Source organism: Seriola lalandi, unplaced genomic scaffold, assembly GCF_002814215.2.
Source record: "Seriola lalandi dorsalis isolate HSWRI2012SDOR001 ecotype SW California unplaced genomic scaffold, Sedor1 jcf7180002054767, whole genome shotgun sequence".
Taxonomy (NCBI): Eukaryota; Metazoa; Chordata; class Actinopteri; order Carangiformes; family Carangidae; genus Seriola; species Seriola lalandi.
In genome coordinates, this window is record NW_019525320.1 from 2,962,599 (window position 1) to 2,979,950 (window position 17,352).

Below are 17,352 nucleotides of genomic sequence, written 5' to 3' on the forward strand. Positions count from 1 at the left end.
TTGCTTCCTCCCCACAACAATAGAAACCTACAAAAGTAGAAGTAGCCCAGCCGTGGCTGCAGCCTGGCTCTGTCAGAGGAAGTGAGGGGAAAGGAGGATAATGTAAACAACAACAGTAGTATTCACTCCAGCTCATTGGGGGAGCACCGCAGACCAAAGCATGCAAACGCAAACCTCTTATTGGAAGGAACAAGCACACCCACAAGTTCATTCCTACTCAACATAGAAATGCCTGTGCACAAGCATCTGCACACACAACACAAAGCACTTCCTCTTGCCTTACATTTGCAGCAGCTCAATGAGTGTTTTGTAAAATCAAGTGGCCGTATCTAATAACACTTCTGATTTTACAAAGTCCAGATTTCCATTTTTCCTGTCTGTTGACTTGGATGGACTTAAAATGCAGCACTTTGAGAGAGACAAAGTGATTTCTCAGTGATTAGCAATCCAGATTTATGAGGTGATTTTTGAGAAATTGCAACACTGGCACAAAGTCCCCTGAAACTGGCACAAACACTCAGAGTCATATCAGGCGTAGAAGTCACTCTGAGAAACTTCTGCTTTGAATGGTTCAGTGGGCCAATGATGCATATCAGAGTTTTTCACTTTCGCTTGGCAACCAACCGCCTACAGGTTGCCCAACTCTGTCTGGGCGGAGGCCGTCAGAGCACTCACAAGATATTCAGATTGAGGCCCTTTAGTGATGCATTTCCTGCTTTGCTTGCCTCTTGTGTTGGAAGTTACGTGTAAGTGGTTAATATGGGGCAATAATGTCACATTTTGACATTCAGTAAATAAGAAACGTCACTGAGAAGATAGGCAATGCCCATTCAGTCCGTTCCCATAACAGCAGTGTACCTTGAATTCATTCAGCACTCTTGAACAAGGCATGAATCATCCCCAACAGCCCCTAACTCCTCTGCTGGATCGCTTCCTGTCTAACTGGCTGTCTGTCTGTCTGGCTGGCTGGGTTTCTCTCAGTGTTTTCTGGCAAATGTGAGGTGCTCAAACAGGGGAGCAGGAGCTGATAAATCCAGGCCTACTGACAGGATGACTGCAGCCAGCTCTCATTCAGTCACAGGTCATGCTACAGTGAAGTTACAAACATATTCTCTGCTTCATCCACTGAAGAACGTGTGGTTTTTTTAATGTGTGTGTGTGTGTGTGTGTGTGTGTGTGTGTGTGTGTGTGTGTGTGTGTGTGTGTGTGTGTGTCAATACATGCCTACTCGTGAGTGTGTGTCATGTGTGTAAGTGAGAATGCATTTTTTGTGTCAGAATCAGAGCAAGACATCTACTGCAGGGGCCCAGTGGAACAGTGAGTGTATTTACCTCCACCGCAGTAACCTGGTTACTGCTGGTTTTCTGCAGTAGCCTGATTTCTTTATGAAATTGAGATTAAAAAAAAAAAAAAGATTTAGATGGTGTCAGTGGGAGAAACTTGACTCTGTAGCCATGTTTACTCTGAACCAGGTTTATAACAGGGATTTTATAAGTGTGTGTGTCAGAAAGTAAGGACAGGGAATGGATCACTGAGAAAACAGTGCACTGGACTAAAAGAAAAGATCATTACTGTAACTGTGCATCCTTGTATCCAAAATAAATAAATCCTAAATCTGAAGTTTCCACAGCTGAACAGTACACTATCTGTAAAATCCAGACACATGTGCACAGTAAAAGAAAAAAAAAACTGTGTAGTCTGAGTCTTGGTTCAAAAATATGACAGTAAGCTGGAGAGAAATCTGATTACTGACCAGCTGTATGTTAAGTTTTCAAGATGTGAACAGATTTTCCTGTTTCCTGCCTTAACCCGATTTCCTCAATAACATGGCTTCATGTGCACATGTAAACATAGTCTGTGAAGAAACACAGAAACGCACAAACAGACACACACACAAACAGACACACACACACACACACACACACACACACACACACACACACACAGAGACATCTGTGAAGTTCTCCACTGACATTCATGTCCTTCTAGTAAAAAAATCCCCAAGTGTCGGCCAGGCACTCAATTACAGGCATGTCAGCTAACACACACCTGTTCCCCCTCAGTGATCACAAAGGCAAAATTATACACAAAAAGACACACACAAACACACACACACTGAACTGGACATGCATACCGTACACACAAAGAAACAAACTACTGGAAGTACATACAAATGAACTCATGCACCATTTCCAGAAAAGTGGTCACAGCAGTTGCACACACGCACATTGGCAGAATTTGACTAATGTCCAAGTGAAAATAACGCCAGCAGGCCTCGCTTCCCTCACCCCCTCCCTCCCTCCCTCCCTCACTCGGCCAACTCCTCTTCCATCACTCTCCACCCCTGAGCCCAGATAATAGCTGTACTACACCAGCCGCCCACCACTCCCTGCCAAACACTGTCGGCTGCGTAAACACAACCCATTCACACATACACAGGGAGAGGACAGCCCGGCTCGTCTGGGTTTCTAGTCCCGGCTTGGCTGTCCGAGCCCTCCGCTTCTCATAACAGTGAGCCCCTAGCAACGCTTGAGCCAAGCCGTCAGTCAATAACACGGTGGTAACAGAACTGCTCTCTTCACACTCAGCTCACACATGGCTCCAAGCTGACATACACATACTCCTATATATACACTATACACAAACACACATGTGCAACAGTACATCGCATGCTCACCAGTGAAATAAACTCTTGTGCACCAGTACAGCACGCACACATGAATGCCAAGGTACACACTTGCACATACACACATAACTTGCCAACTGCCCACGCCTTTGTACGAGGGAAAATGTGCCTGGCAGGCAAAGAGCTGTTCTCAGTAAACAGCTACAATAGCAGCAGCCAGACATGGGTGTTAGGGTGGGCAGCCACAATACCTCTGTGACCAGCAAACTATTGTGAAAGAGCTTACGAAAGTCCACATTTTATACTCAGCTAGAGCTGATACACAGGGGCAAACTGTTGGCCCAGTTACCTCATATCAGCCTGTTCTGTCATGTTGTGCTCCACAGCTTTTCAGCTGAACAGGATTCCTCCTAATGTTTCAGAGCAAACACTCTTGTGAAATAGTGATAAAAAAAAAAAAACTTCACTAAGACGGATAGGAAAAGACAGAAAACAGCCAGTCCGAGGTGAAAGATTCAGCTTCCACATGGTTGATGAATCTTATTTACAGTGGTGTGACTGACGCTGCTGAGGCGCTATAAACTGCTACTAGAGCAGAGCAGGATTCCAACACAGGCCTGAGGAATCCAGCCTGGCACATTGTCTGTGTCTGGATTGGACACAGCAGTCTGGGTGCCCATCGCCAGCCAAACAGGCACGTAAACACTACATACGTTGACATATAGGAGCTCACATACAGACTCCACACACGCAAGCACAGGCTGACACCCTCATATTTATGAATAAGCAAAACCACACATGAAAAGGAGCTTGTGGAAAAACTTAAAGCAACTGTGGGGATTGCATCTGTTTATTTATAGGCGGCGCTGCCTATTAATGGGCTCAGCTATTACTGCAGGGCTGAGACAGATCGGTTAGCAAGGTGGTGTGATACTGCAACACAAGTAGTTCTTATACTGAAAATGGCTTCAAGCTACAGAAATGTTTTCCATGATGTAAGGTAATATAATACAATAAATATTAAATTATACGGTTAAAATTAACTTTTAATATAACAATTTAATGTATCATTATAGTTTCACATTCAGATTCAATGTATTGTTATTGCACAGTACTAAGGAGGTGTGAATCAACATGGTATGGCAACATTTTACTTTAACCCCTTCTATCATGAGCACTCTTTAAACATTTACTCGATGGGTTATAACACACTATGATGTAGTTGCGAGCAGATATGACATTTGTTTTTTTTTATGTACAGTATTGTCAACCACTATAACTTCTCCTATGAATATTTTATACAACAACACATTTTAGTATATTTTATATAATCAACACTTTTGCTATATTGTCATTCATTATCTGTTTTATACACCAGCTTTCACTTATGGGAGCCGACAACTGCTTTGTAGTAGACAGATAGATTATTACATTGCTATATACTGCTGAAGTAAAAGTACAGTGTTATCCAGTAACTGTGCATTTATACACGCATATGTGTACACACAAAACCCTGCACTTACGCATACACACAGTAATGCACCGGCCTCCGGTCAGCAGCTTAGCGAAAATAGGGGCTCTCTGTCTGCTAACTGCACTCTGAAAGTAGCTACTTTTTTGATTACAGTCTGGAATTAGAGAAGAAAAAAAAAAAGATTAATCTCATGCTTCAGTGTTTTGTACGTTTCACTTTGTACTGATTTTCTACTTCAAACAGCTCATTCAGTTGCTTTGGCATAATTGTTTTCAGAGGCACGTGAAGGTTTTTCCCTCGGCCATATCAATTACGACTCAGTGACCTTGGACCAGCTGACTACTTAAGCCTTTTAACTTCAGCACATTCATTTGACATTATCTTGAAAGGATCAGCAAGGTTTATGTATATATAACAGCACTGACAAGCACTGACAAGTCCTCATTAGAACCGCAACCATGGTATTATAAGTCTCCTTCATTCTCTCTCTCTCTTCAATCTCTCTCTCTCTCTTACACCACCCCACTAACCAAGATACCGCTATCTATTCCCCGTGCTGCCCCCTCAGGCATTCTAATCTTTTAATTGAATCTTTTGTAATTATAATGAAATAACTGCGGACTTCTATCAGGGAGAAAATGATCGGGCCAGAATGTGCCAGCGGTTACAGGAAGCTCTTATTTCTCTGCCATTGCTGCTGAGATACACCCCCATTTCAATTAGCTCCTCAATTCACATTTGAACAGCACATTAAGGAAAAACAAAGAGGCGTGTGTGCCTGTGTATGTGTGTGTGTGTGTGTGTGTGTGTGTGTGTGTGTGTGCTTGTGTGTGACTGCACACATAGTGATGGATTACTCAAGTGATCTTTTACTGCCTTGTCAGTCTCTTGTATGTATCGCTTTCGACTATCACAATTAATATCCAGACAGTGTCCAAAGAGATCGAGCTACGAGTGTGTTTTGGTGAGAAAAACGCACTTCCCCTTCTTCTGACCCTGGAGAACTGCTAAACGTAATTGCCTCATTCTTCTAAGCAAATGAACATTGACAGAGAGGGGATTGGTCTGCATAGGCTCTCTCAAATGGCTTCCCTGGCAGTTGACTAATTCAGTTCTCATTGACGTATGACTAAATCAGTGTCCATTATCCTTACGTCCAGAGCAGCTCAGATGTAGTACCAGCTCGGTGGCATAAGGCACTTAAGAGCATTACACAAGCCAAGCTGGTCCAAAGGGTCTCCTTTTCAGCAAGCTGACAAGACCGCCACACATGGTGTAGATCTGACATTGGCCAGGCCGTAGCCTCTGACTAACCTCTGACATTGAGGTCTCCCGCTGGTGAACAAAAAAACAGGAAAACTGACCATGTCCCTGGCTAACGGCCAACAACAGTGACACTTATCACTGCAGGAGATTTACTGCCAAGACAATAGCATATACTCATTTTGTGAGAGATTTAGGGGCACAACATTGTTTACTGCATCTCCACAGATTAGAAAAAGAAATTCTGACGGACTTCTTGCATCCACGTTTTCATAAACCACATTTGATATTTTTTTCACCACTGTTGAATTCTTTTTGCGAGAGGAAGAAAAAGGAAAAAAAAACACAGTTTGACCACAGTAATTCATTGTTGAGTATCATGCCAGGGCCAGGTGACTCTCTTCACAAACCCAGCGGTTATTTTGGTGTGCAGCGTGCATGCTTGTGTGAGTGTGGCATTAGGAGCCAGACAGGTCCCTCTGTTGTGCAGCTGGGCCGGCTTAATGAGATATCAGACTCAAACATCAATTCATCAGCCTCATTGATGAGGACAATGAGGGGCAACTGCTTCAGTAAAGAGAGGCATTATGGCCTCTCGTGTGGGGATAGGGCAGCCTTGTTTACAAAGGTTACTGAGCACAGAGGGGTTGAAACAGTACACCACACCAGCCTCCACTTTGCTCTGCTCTGCTAGATTCAGCTCTCCTACCCTCGGGGCAGCTTCTCTGGACTTTTTTTATCTCTTTGATTTTCAGGAACAAAGACCCAAAAGAAAAATGTACTTCTGGTATCTGGAGGCCTAATTTTTAAACGTGTGCATGTGTGTGAATGGGTTAAAAGGAGAGGCCATAGAGGCCTGATTGATTAAATAAACAAATCTCATCTTGTTATCATCAGGGCTCCCCTAGCTAAGCAGAGCAGGCTGGGCTGGTTGGAGTCCCCCCTGGCCTCGGCCTCCACTGACAGGGCATCTGTCTTCATTAAAGCTCAGCCAGTGTGCATGACAGCCACTGAAATGCTGGTGTCTTCACGATTAATGAAGATAGATGACTCCCCTCGAGAGGCAGTAAAAAGGAACAAAAAGCAGGAGGATGAACAAACAGAAAAATACAGAAAACAAAATCATTCAGAACCATATTCAAAAAGCTCCCAAAAGCAAGAACACAGTTAAGTTGTTTATCCCACTGCTCCATCTTTTATTCTTAATTGTTTTTCCACTGTCATATCTGGCTCAACTCCCTCCACACTTCTCCCACCATACCATGCATACACACCCCCCACTCCTTTTCCACTCTCACACGCTCTCTCACAGCAGTAGCGGCCCCCTGGAAGTGTATGGAAATGGACCCCAGTTTTGTCTGTCCAGAGACAGGCCTGTCGAATGAGACGCTGACAGAGAAAGAGAGGGAAGAGAAAGCTGGCAAGAATATCCCATGGCATTCTTAAGACTCTGTATGCATTCCACATTTCTAATTTATTCATCCATTTATCCATTAAATAATTCATCTGCTTACTAATTCATTGCTGTTTGGCTCGAAAGGAATATCATTATCCATCTAGTATCCAGAAGCACAAACAAACCTCGGACCTATGAGCACCGCAGTGGGCTCTACACAAAACATTTGACATTTGTAATATTGGACAGGCTACATTTGTCATTAATGTTTCATGAGAAATACACCAGAACCCAAACTTCTAGTGTCAAGCCCACACCATGAACGGATGGTAAACAAAACACAGAGTGTATCCCAAGCATCAGTGTTTTCTCTTCCTGTTGTTCCCCCAACCCTTTCCTCTTTCTTTTATCTGTGGATACTTTTGTTTTTAGTATACAGCACCTGGCAAGGTCAAACCTCAGGTGGCTCGCATTGTCGCTGAAACTTGACTCCATGGACTCAAACTCACAAGTCAAACATGGACACACACACACACACACACACACACACACACACATATCATATCATAGCAGAGAGTTTCTTTCAGATGACTGAGCAGCTCAAACTGGATGTGAGGGGGGGAAGAGAGGACAGGACAGGAGAGGAGAGGAGAGGAGAGGAGGAGAGGAGGAGATGAGGGGAGAGGAGAGGAGACTGTCTGTCCCAGTCTTTTCCTGTGTTGCTCTGTAGCCCCTGACAGCAGCCCCATTGGCTGAGCCCTGAGGGGTAAACAAGCCAGTAATGTGAGAGAGAGGGAGAGAGACAGAGAGAGGGGGACAGAGAGAGACATGGTTGTGTCATACACGAAATACAAACAGGATGCCACTTACATTGAACACTGGCACTGCCCGTCCAAGCAAAGGGGTCCAACCCCGCAAAGAAGGGGCTCGCCTTCCGAAGCATGCATGCACCGCGACTGGTGACATCATAGAGCTGACGGGGGCCCATTCCCAGAGCCTCCATACAGTCGAACATGGCACCCCCCCGCCCTGAGAAAATCACTACAAGCCCTCAGTCCTGCCTGCGTCCTGTCCTGCTTCCACCGCTCACGTCACCCGCTGAAGCAGTGACAACAACAAACAGCAGCAACAGCTAGCTGGATCTGCTGCCTTCCCTTCCCTCCCTTCACTTATCTCTCGCTGTCACTCTCTCTCTGCTCTCCTTTCCTGCCGATGCTGGAGTTTCCCTCTTTCCCTCTCAGCTGGAATGCAGATCTGGTTCCTGCCTGGCTGAGCTGAGCGTGACTGACTCTCTACTCTCCCCCTGCCCTTGGGTGAGCTGCTCCCTGTCTGCTGTAACAGACCTAAATAACAGCCTCTCACAGCTCTCGCTGAGCCCCAGACACGGCGGAGCAAACCAACTGCCTCAGCATGACGCTCTGAGAGGGGGTGGAGAGAGAGAGAGAGAGAGAGAGAGAGAGAGAGAGAGAGAGAGAGAGAGAGAGAGAATGCCAGAGAGGGAGGGATAGAGAGAGGAACCCAGGAGGAGGAGGGGGGAGAGGGGAGGGAGAGGGGGCCGACCAACAGACCCTGCACTGGAGGAAGAACTGATCTGGTTAGAGGACAAAACTTTATTCCCATTCTTCTTTAGCTTTTTTGTGCGTGCTGCTTTTGTGTTTCATATTTCAGCCCCAAACGCAAACAAACCCCCCCCCACAACCACCACCACATTGCCTCCCATTCAGATCTGGTCCCTGTCTCTGTCTGTCTTTACATCGCACCTCCCCCAATTCCCCTGCAGTAAATATGAGCCCCCCCCTCCCCTCCCTTCTCTGAGCCCCCGTCTCTAATCATAACCATATTAAAGTCCAGCCACTGGCCGGGTGTGTATGTGTGTGTGAGAAAGAGAGCCAGAGACACAGAGAGAGAAAGAACATTGTGCTGTGGTTGAACCCAGAAACCAGATGCCAGGGTAAATCCCTCCCTCCTCTCTGTCTGTTTGAGCGAACAGAGGATGGGCAGTTCTTTCTGTCTCTCCCTCTGGAAGTGCTTTAACGGTGATGGATGAGGGTTGCCTTGCTCAATCCCCGCAGCGCATTTACACAGACAAATACCCCCTATATACAAACACACCATGTGTTGGACACACTTCTCACAGGTTCACTTGACCTTGTTTGTGATTTATTTCTGAGCAACCTTTGCAAAGGCACGTAGAAGTGCAAGGACGCAGATTTGATGAAGTTGTGCAAGCGTAAATTTGAATGAATCAAGAAGCTACCTGAATGATCAGGAGACTGTATCATTGAGACTCAGACTATAAAATTCTGGCTTCCACATTTAGTCTCCTTTAACAGCGGCTGCTCTGTGTATTGCTAAAAACAATTCAATTTAAAACACAGCAGCTCCCTCACAGTGACGGTAAATCAAAGGAAATCAATAGGCGGTCTGCGGTCAATGAAACAGCCTGTCACTGGTTCTAACTGTTGCTCAGCAGACAGATAGACTCTGGCTGAGCTAAAGCAAACAGCCTGATACAATGGGAGATATATGATAATAGAATGGCTTTAGTCTGTGTGCCCCGCACATTCATCTCCCCCCTGTCAGACCAGTACAAGTGGTACAACCCAGCAGGCAAAAAAGACACCATTTCCTGTCAATCTGTGCTGCTGGCTACGCTCTCCATAAACACACAGTGCCCTCCCTCCCTCCTCCTCTGTCTAACACTTCACTCTTTTTCCTGTCTCATGAAAGAAACCATGCTTTCACGTTTAGGGGCTATTTTGAATGATTTAGATTAAGATGTTTATTGACCTTAAAGCTATTCCTCCAGTTGAGATTTCTTGTTTATTTTCTTAAGCTGGCACACTCGCACACATGTGGGCTGACGGTCTCACACACACTCACGCAAACATTTCACAGCTCTTTTGTCGCATCAAACAGTAAACAACATCAGTAGTTTTTATGTGTTTCTTCATACAGCTGTCAGGTCATAAAGAGGAAGTTTTATAACAGCAAGAATAGATAAGTGAGCCTAGATAACCAACTGTTATCTATCAAAGATGCTCCTGCTAACGGTATGTTGTTAAAAATGACTCAATTTTCCTTTTCTACCTCTCCACCCATTTATACAATAATCAAAAAAAATGTCCTGATCTGGATGCATTTCAGATTAAATCATCACTGCCCCGAGTCACATTTTTATGATCCACAAGCATTCTTCTCACACTTGTCTATCGTCTCCTTCCTGTCTTTTTTTCTCTCTCTGCTAGTTTCATACAGCATCCTGGAAACTAAAAACTGGCTAATCCCCTGGTGTTTAAATGTTCTATGTAACATCAGTGTTGTGTGCCAGGGCTGCTCTCTGGGCCGCCGGGCTGCAACACAATCGATTTATAATATCATGTGCTCACAGTTGAAACCCTTTTGTTTTTGGAGATTTATGTCCCATATCTGACTCTCTTCTGGTTTTGACATTTCTTTTTCCCGTTTTTGAGACTATAATTCAGACCACTAACCCCAGGTTCTCCACTTATTGGCACACAGCGTTGCGAGCTGCAAGTCTTCCAGCGCTTCAGAGGGTTTGCGGAGTGAGTTTAGACATCTAATCTACACATACTCCATACTGCTGCTGACCCAGGCCGGTCCCTGCCTCCCCTCCCTCCTCCCCTTCCTTCCCCGGCCAGAGAGGTTGAACTCTAGAAGAAACCCCCACTGGGCCACTAACTTTCCCCCCAAACTTATCCTGCCCTCCCTCCTTCTCTCCCTCACTCTCTGGCTCACCAGTCTCTCCTTAATCCCCCCCCCCCCTGTTTCTGCAAATACTCTCCCCATTTCATCAAGTTCCCTATGGCCATTTTTTCCCGACTGCATGATTTGCTTTAGTTGACAAAGTTCTCTGCTTTTGTTTCTGGTTTTGGAAATGTTTCATTTTCAGTGGCTGCCAGCTCACTGGTCATTCTGTGTGACTGCTGCTTTCAATCATGTTTAACTGTGCTGATTTTAACACATATTGAAAAAACGTTTTAAATTTTCCACTGCGCTAGGATTTTCTACCTACGATGTTTTCATCTCTTTATCTATACAGAAGTCAGCTCAGTCAGCTGGGCCCAGTCTGCTTATAGCTCCACGTGGGCTGGAGCCTAGGAAAATGAGGCTTTACTACTGTCTGACACTCTGATGCCAATTACAGATAAGACGTATACTCCACATTGTTGCCACTTCCTCTGTATACAGTCATTCAGGTTCCAGGCAAGCAGTCAACAACACAGTGATGTGTAAGGCAATAAAGGCAGCTCGTTTTTTAAATGCCTATGCACTAAACACAGCGTGGTGATTTTGAAAGGAATGTCGAGCTTTTCCATTGCTGATGTGAGCATGTGTGCAGTGTGTGGACATGCTGAAACAGATTGCCGGTGATGATAGAGACACTGAACACCAGTCCACAGTCCCTCCCACTACAGCCAGATTCAGGTTACTCAGAACACACACACACACTAACACACACACACACACACACACACACACACACACACACACACACACACACACACACACGCACACACAGATACACACACACGCACACGCAACCTCACACACACAACCTAACACACACAAACACACACAACCACACACAACTTCACAAACACACACACAACCTCACAAACACACACAACCACACACACGCACACACACACAACCACACACAACCTCACACACACACAACAACACACAACCTCACACACACATGCACACACACACACAACCACACACAACCACACACACATGCACACACAACCACACACACACACACACGCACACGCACACACACACGCACGCACGCACACACACACACACACAAATCCTCTACAGGCTGTTTTTAAAATGAAAGTTAACGAAGGACAAACATCTTATTGAAGGGATGTCGTGTTGTTTTGTCCATCAGGGACAACGGAGCACAATCCTAGCGTTCTTTCTCATCACATCCATCAACTGCTCCACCAGCCGCAGGTTTTACACATGTTCAGCTCTGACAAGACATGTAATCTTATCCATTCATCTACCTCACTCTCTCACTATCCATCTCTGGAAGATACCTGATGTGTTACTGAGGAGGGACGTGGGGAAAGTGAGGTATGACTTATGAGAGAGTCTGTTTCTCAGCAGCGGCCATGTTCGCTTCTGTTCACATGCTGGTCCCACCAAAAGGCCTAACAGAGCTACTCTTCAGAGCACTATCAGTCTTGGCCATCTTTCAGCAAAGTCTCTTTCACTCTCTGTCTTTTTCTCTCACTCTGACGGCACTGTCATGACATTTTGCTACCCGTGTTTTGTGCCGGGGGAAAAACAAAAAGACAGATCTTTTAGTTGTTCGTCCAAAAATATGAAGCCCCTGTCTTGTTCTCATAGGCCCATCCTGTGCCTGTGTGCCCTCCCACGCCTTCTGAGGGCCCATCCCTCCTTTTCTCGCCATTGCGCGCTCAAGGTCTTGCACGTGCCCACAAAGGCCCATCTGAAAACAGACGCCTCCCATTTTTAATAGTAGCCTCTTTATCTTCATCTGTCATCATGTCTGAGTTGTATTACACTCACTGGCCTCTCCCTTACCACCACCCTTTGCTGGCTTTCCACACAGGCAGGCCCACGCAAGCACGCACACGCACAAATACACTCAGCGTTTCCAGCACTTAACGGCAAATTGGCTCCAACTTGCAGAGACGGATAACGAGAGGAAATCCAAGGTGAAGGCTGAGGAGAAAGAGAGAGAGAGGAGAGAGAAGAGAGAAGAGAGAAAGGGAACCCAAAAGTGCATAAGCCAACAGGGTTTAGGCGGATATCATCAGAGGAGCAGATATTCTGCTCACTATCGCTCACAAAACTCCTTCAGTGGGTGCTTAAATTGTCTGGAAAAACAAACAAGGCAGGCCTTTCTGTCCATTTCCCACCCTCATCTATTGAATCATGGCCAGCGCTGGTTGCAAAATAAAAAAAGCAATGTGAGGGAATCGATTTCCAAAAAGGAGTGGAGCGCCTGTCATCTTGAGGCCAGTGGTCGCCTAGGGAGATGAAAGCGGGGATGTCAGACGATGCAGAGCTGTTTATTAAAGCAGAGGAGGCTCCTGTCTCACTGATAGATCAAGGACGCAGCCAAACAGCGCTACACATGCTGTCATCACACACACAAGTACACACAAATGGTCCAGTCCTAGCATTGCTAATTTGCTATGTAGATCATGGTCACAGGAGCAGAGATGCCAGCGAGCAGATGGCTGTATAACGGTGCTTTTTTCTGATGAAATTGCACCACTCATAACGGTGAATGCCAGAGTCAAAACGAAACACTGCTCACACTGATTTGGTGTAATAACCGGGTGCTTTGTGATTTGACGAAGAACTGGCTTTCATATCTCTAAACTGAATTGATCAGAGGCTTTCTTTTATCTTTTGTCAGAAACCATCGGGCAATCATTTCTTGCAGGGTTTTGATAAGATCTCTGAAAATATGACTAATGTTATTCTTGCAAAGAAAGAAACACAGTAGGGGAAGATGTTTATATTAAACATGTTGCCTACAATTTTAGTAGGTTTCCATCAATCTCAAATGTGTGTGTCATTCCTGAAGGTTTTCTGAAATTCTTTGAAATCGTCATTTCACCCCCGGCTCAGCCCATTTCTTCTGCTCCTCAAATAAATCTAACAGAGATCAGTAAATGCCACAGAGATTGACAGAGGTCGGAGATGGATCAGCTTTGCTCTCAAAAACAAATGGTGAAGTGAACGCTCAGGTGTCTCAGAGGGCATTTCAGTTTCAGAAGTGACTGAGGCAGGGCTCCAGACTAACTGTCCCACTGGCAGCACTCGTGCTACCAACTTTCTCAGTTGCTTGCATCAGCACATGATTTGGTCACACCCTTTTTTTTTTTTTGTAAACAGGAGTTCCTCTTTTTCTGTGTTATAGGAAATGCTGAACTTGATAACCATTTCATTGTTTTTTACTCTTGTTGTGCAACTTCAAGCTTAAACTGCATTGACCCAGTTACAAGTTAGGAGTTGCCTGCAACGGAAGGGTCACACACATAACAACCACTGGTACTGCGTTAGCCATTTTTGTTTCTCTTCATCACTGGCTCAGTCGGTCTCTCCCTACCTGCACCTGCGCTCTCAGCATCAGTTATGAGTCGGGACTTCTCATTGGCTCTCAGTCCATGTGAAAGGAAGGCAGGAAGAGCCGGTGAAGAAGAAAAATTACTACTTTATAGCACAATGTCTAATGCAGTACCTGTGTCAGAGGTCCACCAAAACAGCACGATGATCATCATGCAACCACGTAACTCGCACACGTCTCATATGGTCAGGTGTGACATCACAGTTTGTAAAGAGCACGTAGGAAGAGAAGAAAAAAAATGAGATGCAGATTTGTGTCTATAGGGAGCCTTGTGCCTGCAGGGAAGTGAGGGGTAGCGGGGCTGAGCTCATCATTTTCATATCCATACATAGCTCTCTTTCTCTTTCGTCCCCCTCCCTTCATTCAAATATACAGCATACCCACAAAAGCACGCACATGTGCCCCCAGTCAAATCCAAACCTACACCGTCAACCACATACCTACCAACCTCCATCCAGGATGGGCTGAAACCCAGCACTTCAACCTTTATGAAAATAAATAAAGAGGTACAATGTGCTGTTTGTGCTCTGCCTCGCCTCCAGTGGAGAAGGCTTCACTCTGCTAGTCGACATCCTTCCCTGCTGTCCCTCTCCTCCATTTAAAGGTTCGCTTTTACATTCCCTCTCATACCACATTTCCCAACAAAATGGCTCCTTTACGCAACTCCCTGAGCTCCCTAAGCCAACATGACCTCCTTATGTGTGTATGTGTGTGTGTGCGTTTAAGAATGCAATGAGTGTTTTTAATTATGTCACTCTGCATGAGGATATTTTTTTTTTCTGCTGGAACATTTCGGTCCTTTTCACAGCCTCTCTGACTTAATGGTTTGTGTGTGTGTGTTTGTGTGTGTGCGCACGCGTGTGTGTGTGTGTGTGTAAATGTGGTTTTGAGTGCGCACACACGGATGCATGTATATATTGCTTAGCAGCCGGTATGCTAATGTTTATGCGTGTGTGTGTGTGCGCATGCGTGCGTGCGTGCGTGCGTGCGTGCGTGCGTGTGTGTGTGTCCGTGTGTGTGTGTGTGTGCGGCATATAAATCCATGCCCAATACACACTTCACATAAACAACTGTTCACCTTGTCTCCAGCAGAGGCACCACCGAGCAGACTCAGGCAGCTTTTACACAAGTTTCAACACGCTATTCATTCCATTCTATTAATACAATGTTCTTAATTTCATCCCGCTGTGATGCAGCTCACAGCTGAGCCTCTCACAAGCTTTCTGTTAACATCACTCAACATAAAGCTAGAAATTAAAGTCTGAATGGAAAGTCCAAGTGTAGCAAAGGACTTCAGATTTTGGACCAAGCCATGTAGGCTGAAGGAAATAACCTACCAGCTTTTCAAAACATCCCTGTGGTTGGCTTTGGGGCCAGGGCTCCGGCCCTGATTGGTGAAAGCTTAGAGAGGTGTTTCAGGGCTCAGTGGCGATGTTATCACATAGTAAGTGGCCTTAATGGGCTTCCAACTGTTTGTTTGAAGGACTCCCATAATGACAGGGATCAACTGATAACGGCCTCCTCTACACACTGCACACAGAGCCATCAGACCCTCTCATGGATGAACAAACGCCGTTGCGCCTTCGTAAACATATGGGTGCTGAAGATGAGAGTCTTGCAGCACACCCACATGGTCAGTGAACCTCATTCACACATGACTTGAAGGTTGAAGTGAAGCGCTGAGGTGTTCTGGGTCCACTTCCTTCCTATGCATTAAGAATGAAGAAAAGCCTACTATCTCTACATGTGCAAACACAGTCCGCCTACCCCATCCCTCCCCTCTCCTGTCTCTTCCCACCTCTGTGTAAAACAGGTATTTCCAAAGACACTCTGGTGCAAAAATAAAGCGCCGCCATGGGAGGTGCTCCAACCTGTCGGCACAGCGCGCACACCCAACAAAGGTAGGTGTCACCCGGGCTACCTTTCTAACAACAATTAAAGCCAGTGCACTGAAGCTGAGCAAGAATGCAGAGCTATTTACTGCACACACACAAACACACAAACACACACAGGAATATCCACAGTGCGCCTCCCTCTATGTGGAAGGTATTTTCTCAGTCTGGCCTACAGACAGCCCTGACAACAATGAGCAGGCCTGTTAAGCCAACTCCTGGAGAAAAAGAGAAGAGAAGTAGAAGGAGAAGAAAAACAGGGCCTGGGGAATGTCCAAACCAAGGCCTTTTGTCTTCCCCGCAAACATTTAAGAGAGTGGGGAATGAGACGGCTGTCAGTAAAATGACTTGTAACATTCCTTGTCAAGGGATACACCAATAGGATGTTTTAAAAGGCGATATCAACAGCTGAGAGTTTTCCATCAAGGCTGAAACTTAAAATGACACTGAAATGTATTTTTGCAGGAGCGTCAGCACAGACACAGGGCAATTTAAGGTTAAGAGTTTCAGACGTGTAGCGCTGAAATAATTAGTCAATTAGTCCATTAATTGATTAGTCGATTCGACTATCAACTGGTTGATCATTTATGTCAAGAAGAAAATGCTGAACATTCACTGGTTCTCTGTTTTTATATTAAACATCTTTTGGTTTCGGTCAAACAAAGAAATCATGTGAAGATGTCAACTTTTATGACGACCATTTATACTATTTTCTGACGTATAGACTAAACAGTTAATTGAAAAAGACAATTCATCGATAATGAACATATTAATTGGCTGATGAGCTCATTGAGTCTGCTAGAAGCAAAAACATAATCATGTTGATTCTAATATTACAGTATACACAGTACATCCAATACTGACATTGATTTGTAAAAGTAGAATCAGCTAATATAGAGGTGCAAGTAAAATAAAAAAAAGTCAGTCTCTACACATAATGCTGAGTTGAAGTTAATTGTCACAATAATCCTGACTTAATCTCTGACCCTGGCCTTGTTTAAGCTCTAAAACAGAGCTTAGACCAAATAACTGCAGTCTTTAACCCTCGTGAACGATACTACTGCCAGCGTGGATGTGTCAGTACAAGCAGTCATGTATGAAGGCCCAGTGCATGTGGTTGCCTGCGTATGTTTGTGCTTTGATACTTGTTTTTGTTTTAACTCATGCCAGTGTAAAAACCAAAAAGAATCCATCTGTCAGTGCGGTGGGATTTCACTCTGCGTCAGGGGTATGTTTCTAGTTTTTCGATGAAAGAAGTGCTCTGTGTGTGTGTGTGTGTGTGTGTGTGTGTGTGTGTGTGTGTGTGTGTGTGTGTGTGTGTGTGGGAGAGAGAAAGAGTGGGAAGAGTGTCTCTGGTGGTGTGTTTGCATGTGTGTATCTGTGTGTTTTCCTAGCAGGGTGTGTTCTTGGATTCCACCACACTAGGACATTACCCCCAGGTGCTCGCTCTCTCTCTCTATCTCTCTCTCTCTCTCTCTTTGGCTCTGTGAAAATACCTTGAGGATTAGGTGGGCAGCAGCAGCAAAAAAAGAGGGGGGGGTGTAGGGGTGAGGGAATGGG

At 45.2% G+C, this 17,352-nt stretch overlaps 1 protein-coding gene across 4 annotated transcripts in view; it reads right to left on the reverse strand.

Moving 5' to 3' along the window:
- The window catches only part of rarga (retinoic acid receptor gamma a), a 44,523-nt gene that overhangs the window by 12,251 nt on the left and 14,920 nt on the right, over positions 1–17,352 (reverse strand). The window contains exon 1 of one of the 4 annotated variants that reach the window (XM_023425149.2): positions 7,630–8,100. The exons of the other annotated variants lie outside the window; for them this stretch is intronic. Coding sequence (XP_023280917.1) covers positions 7,630–7,774 — 145 coding nt within the window. The 5' untranslated portion in view covers positions 7,775–8,100. Of the gene's footprint in view, positions 1–7,629; positions 8,101–17,352 lie in introns of those variants that run through there. 4 annotated transcript variants of the gene reach the window in all.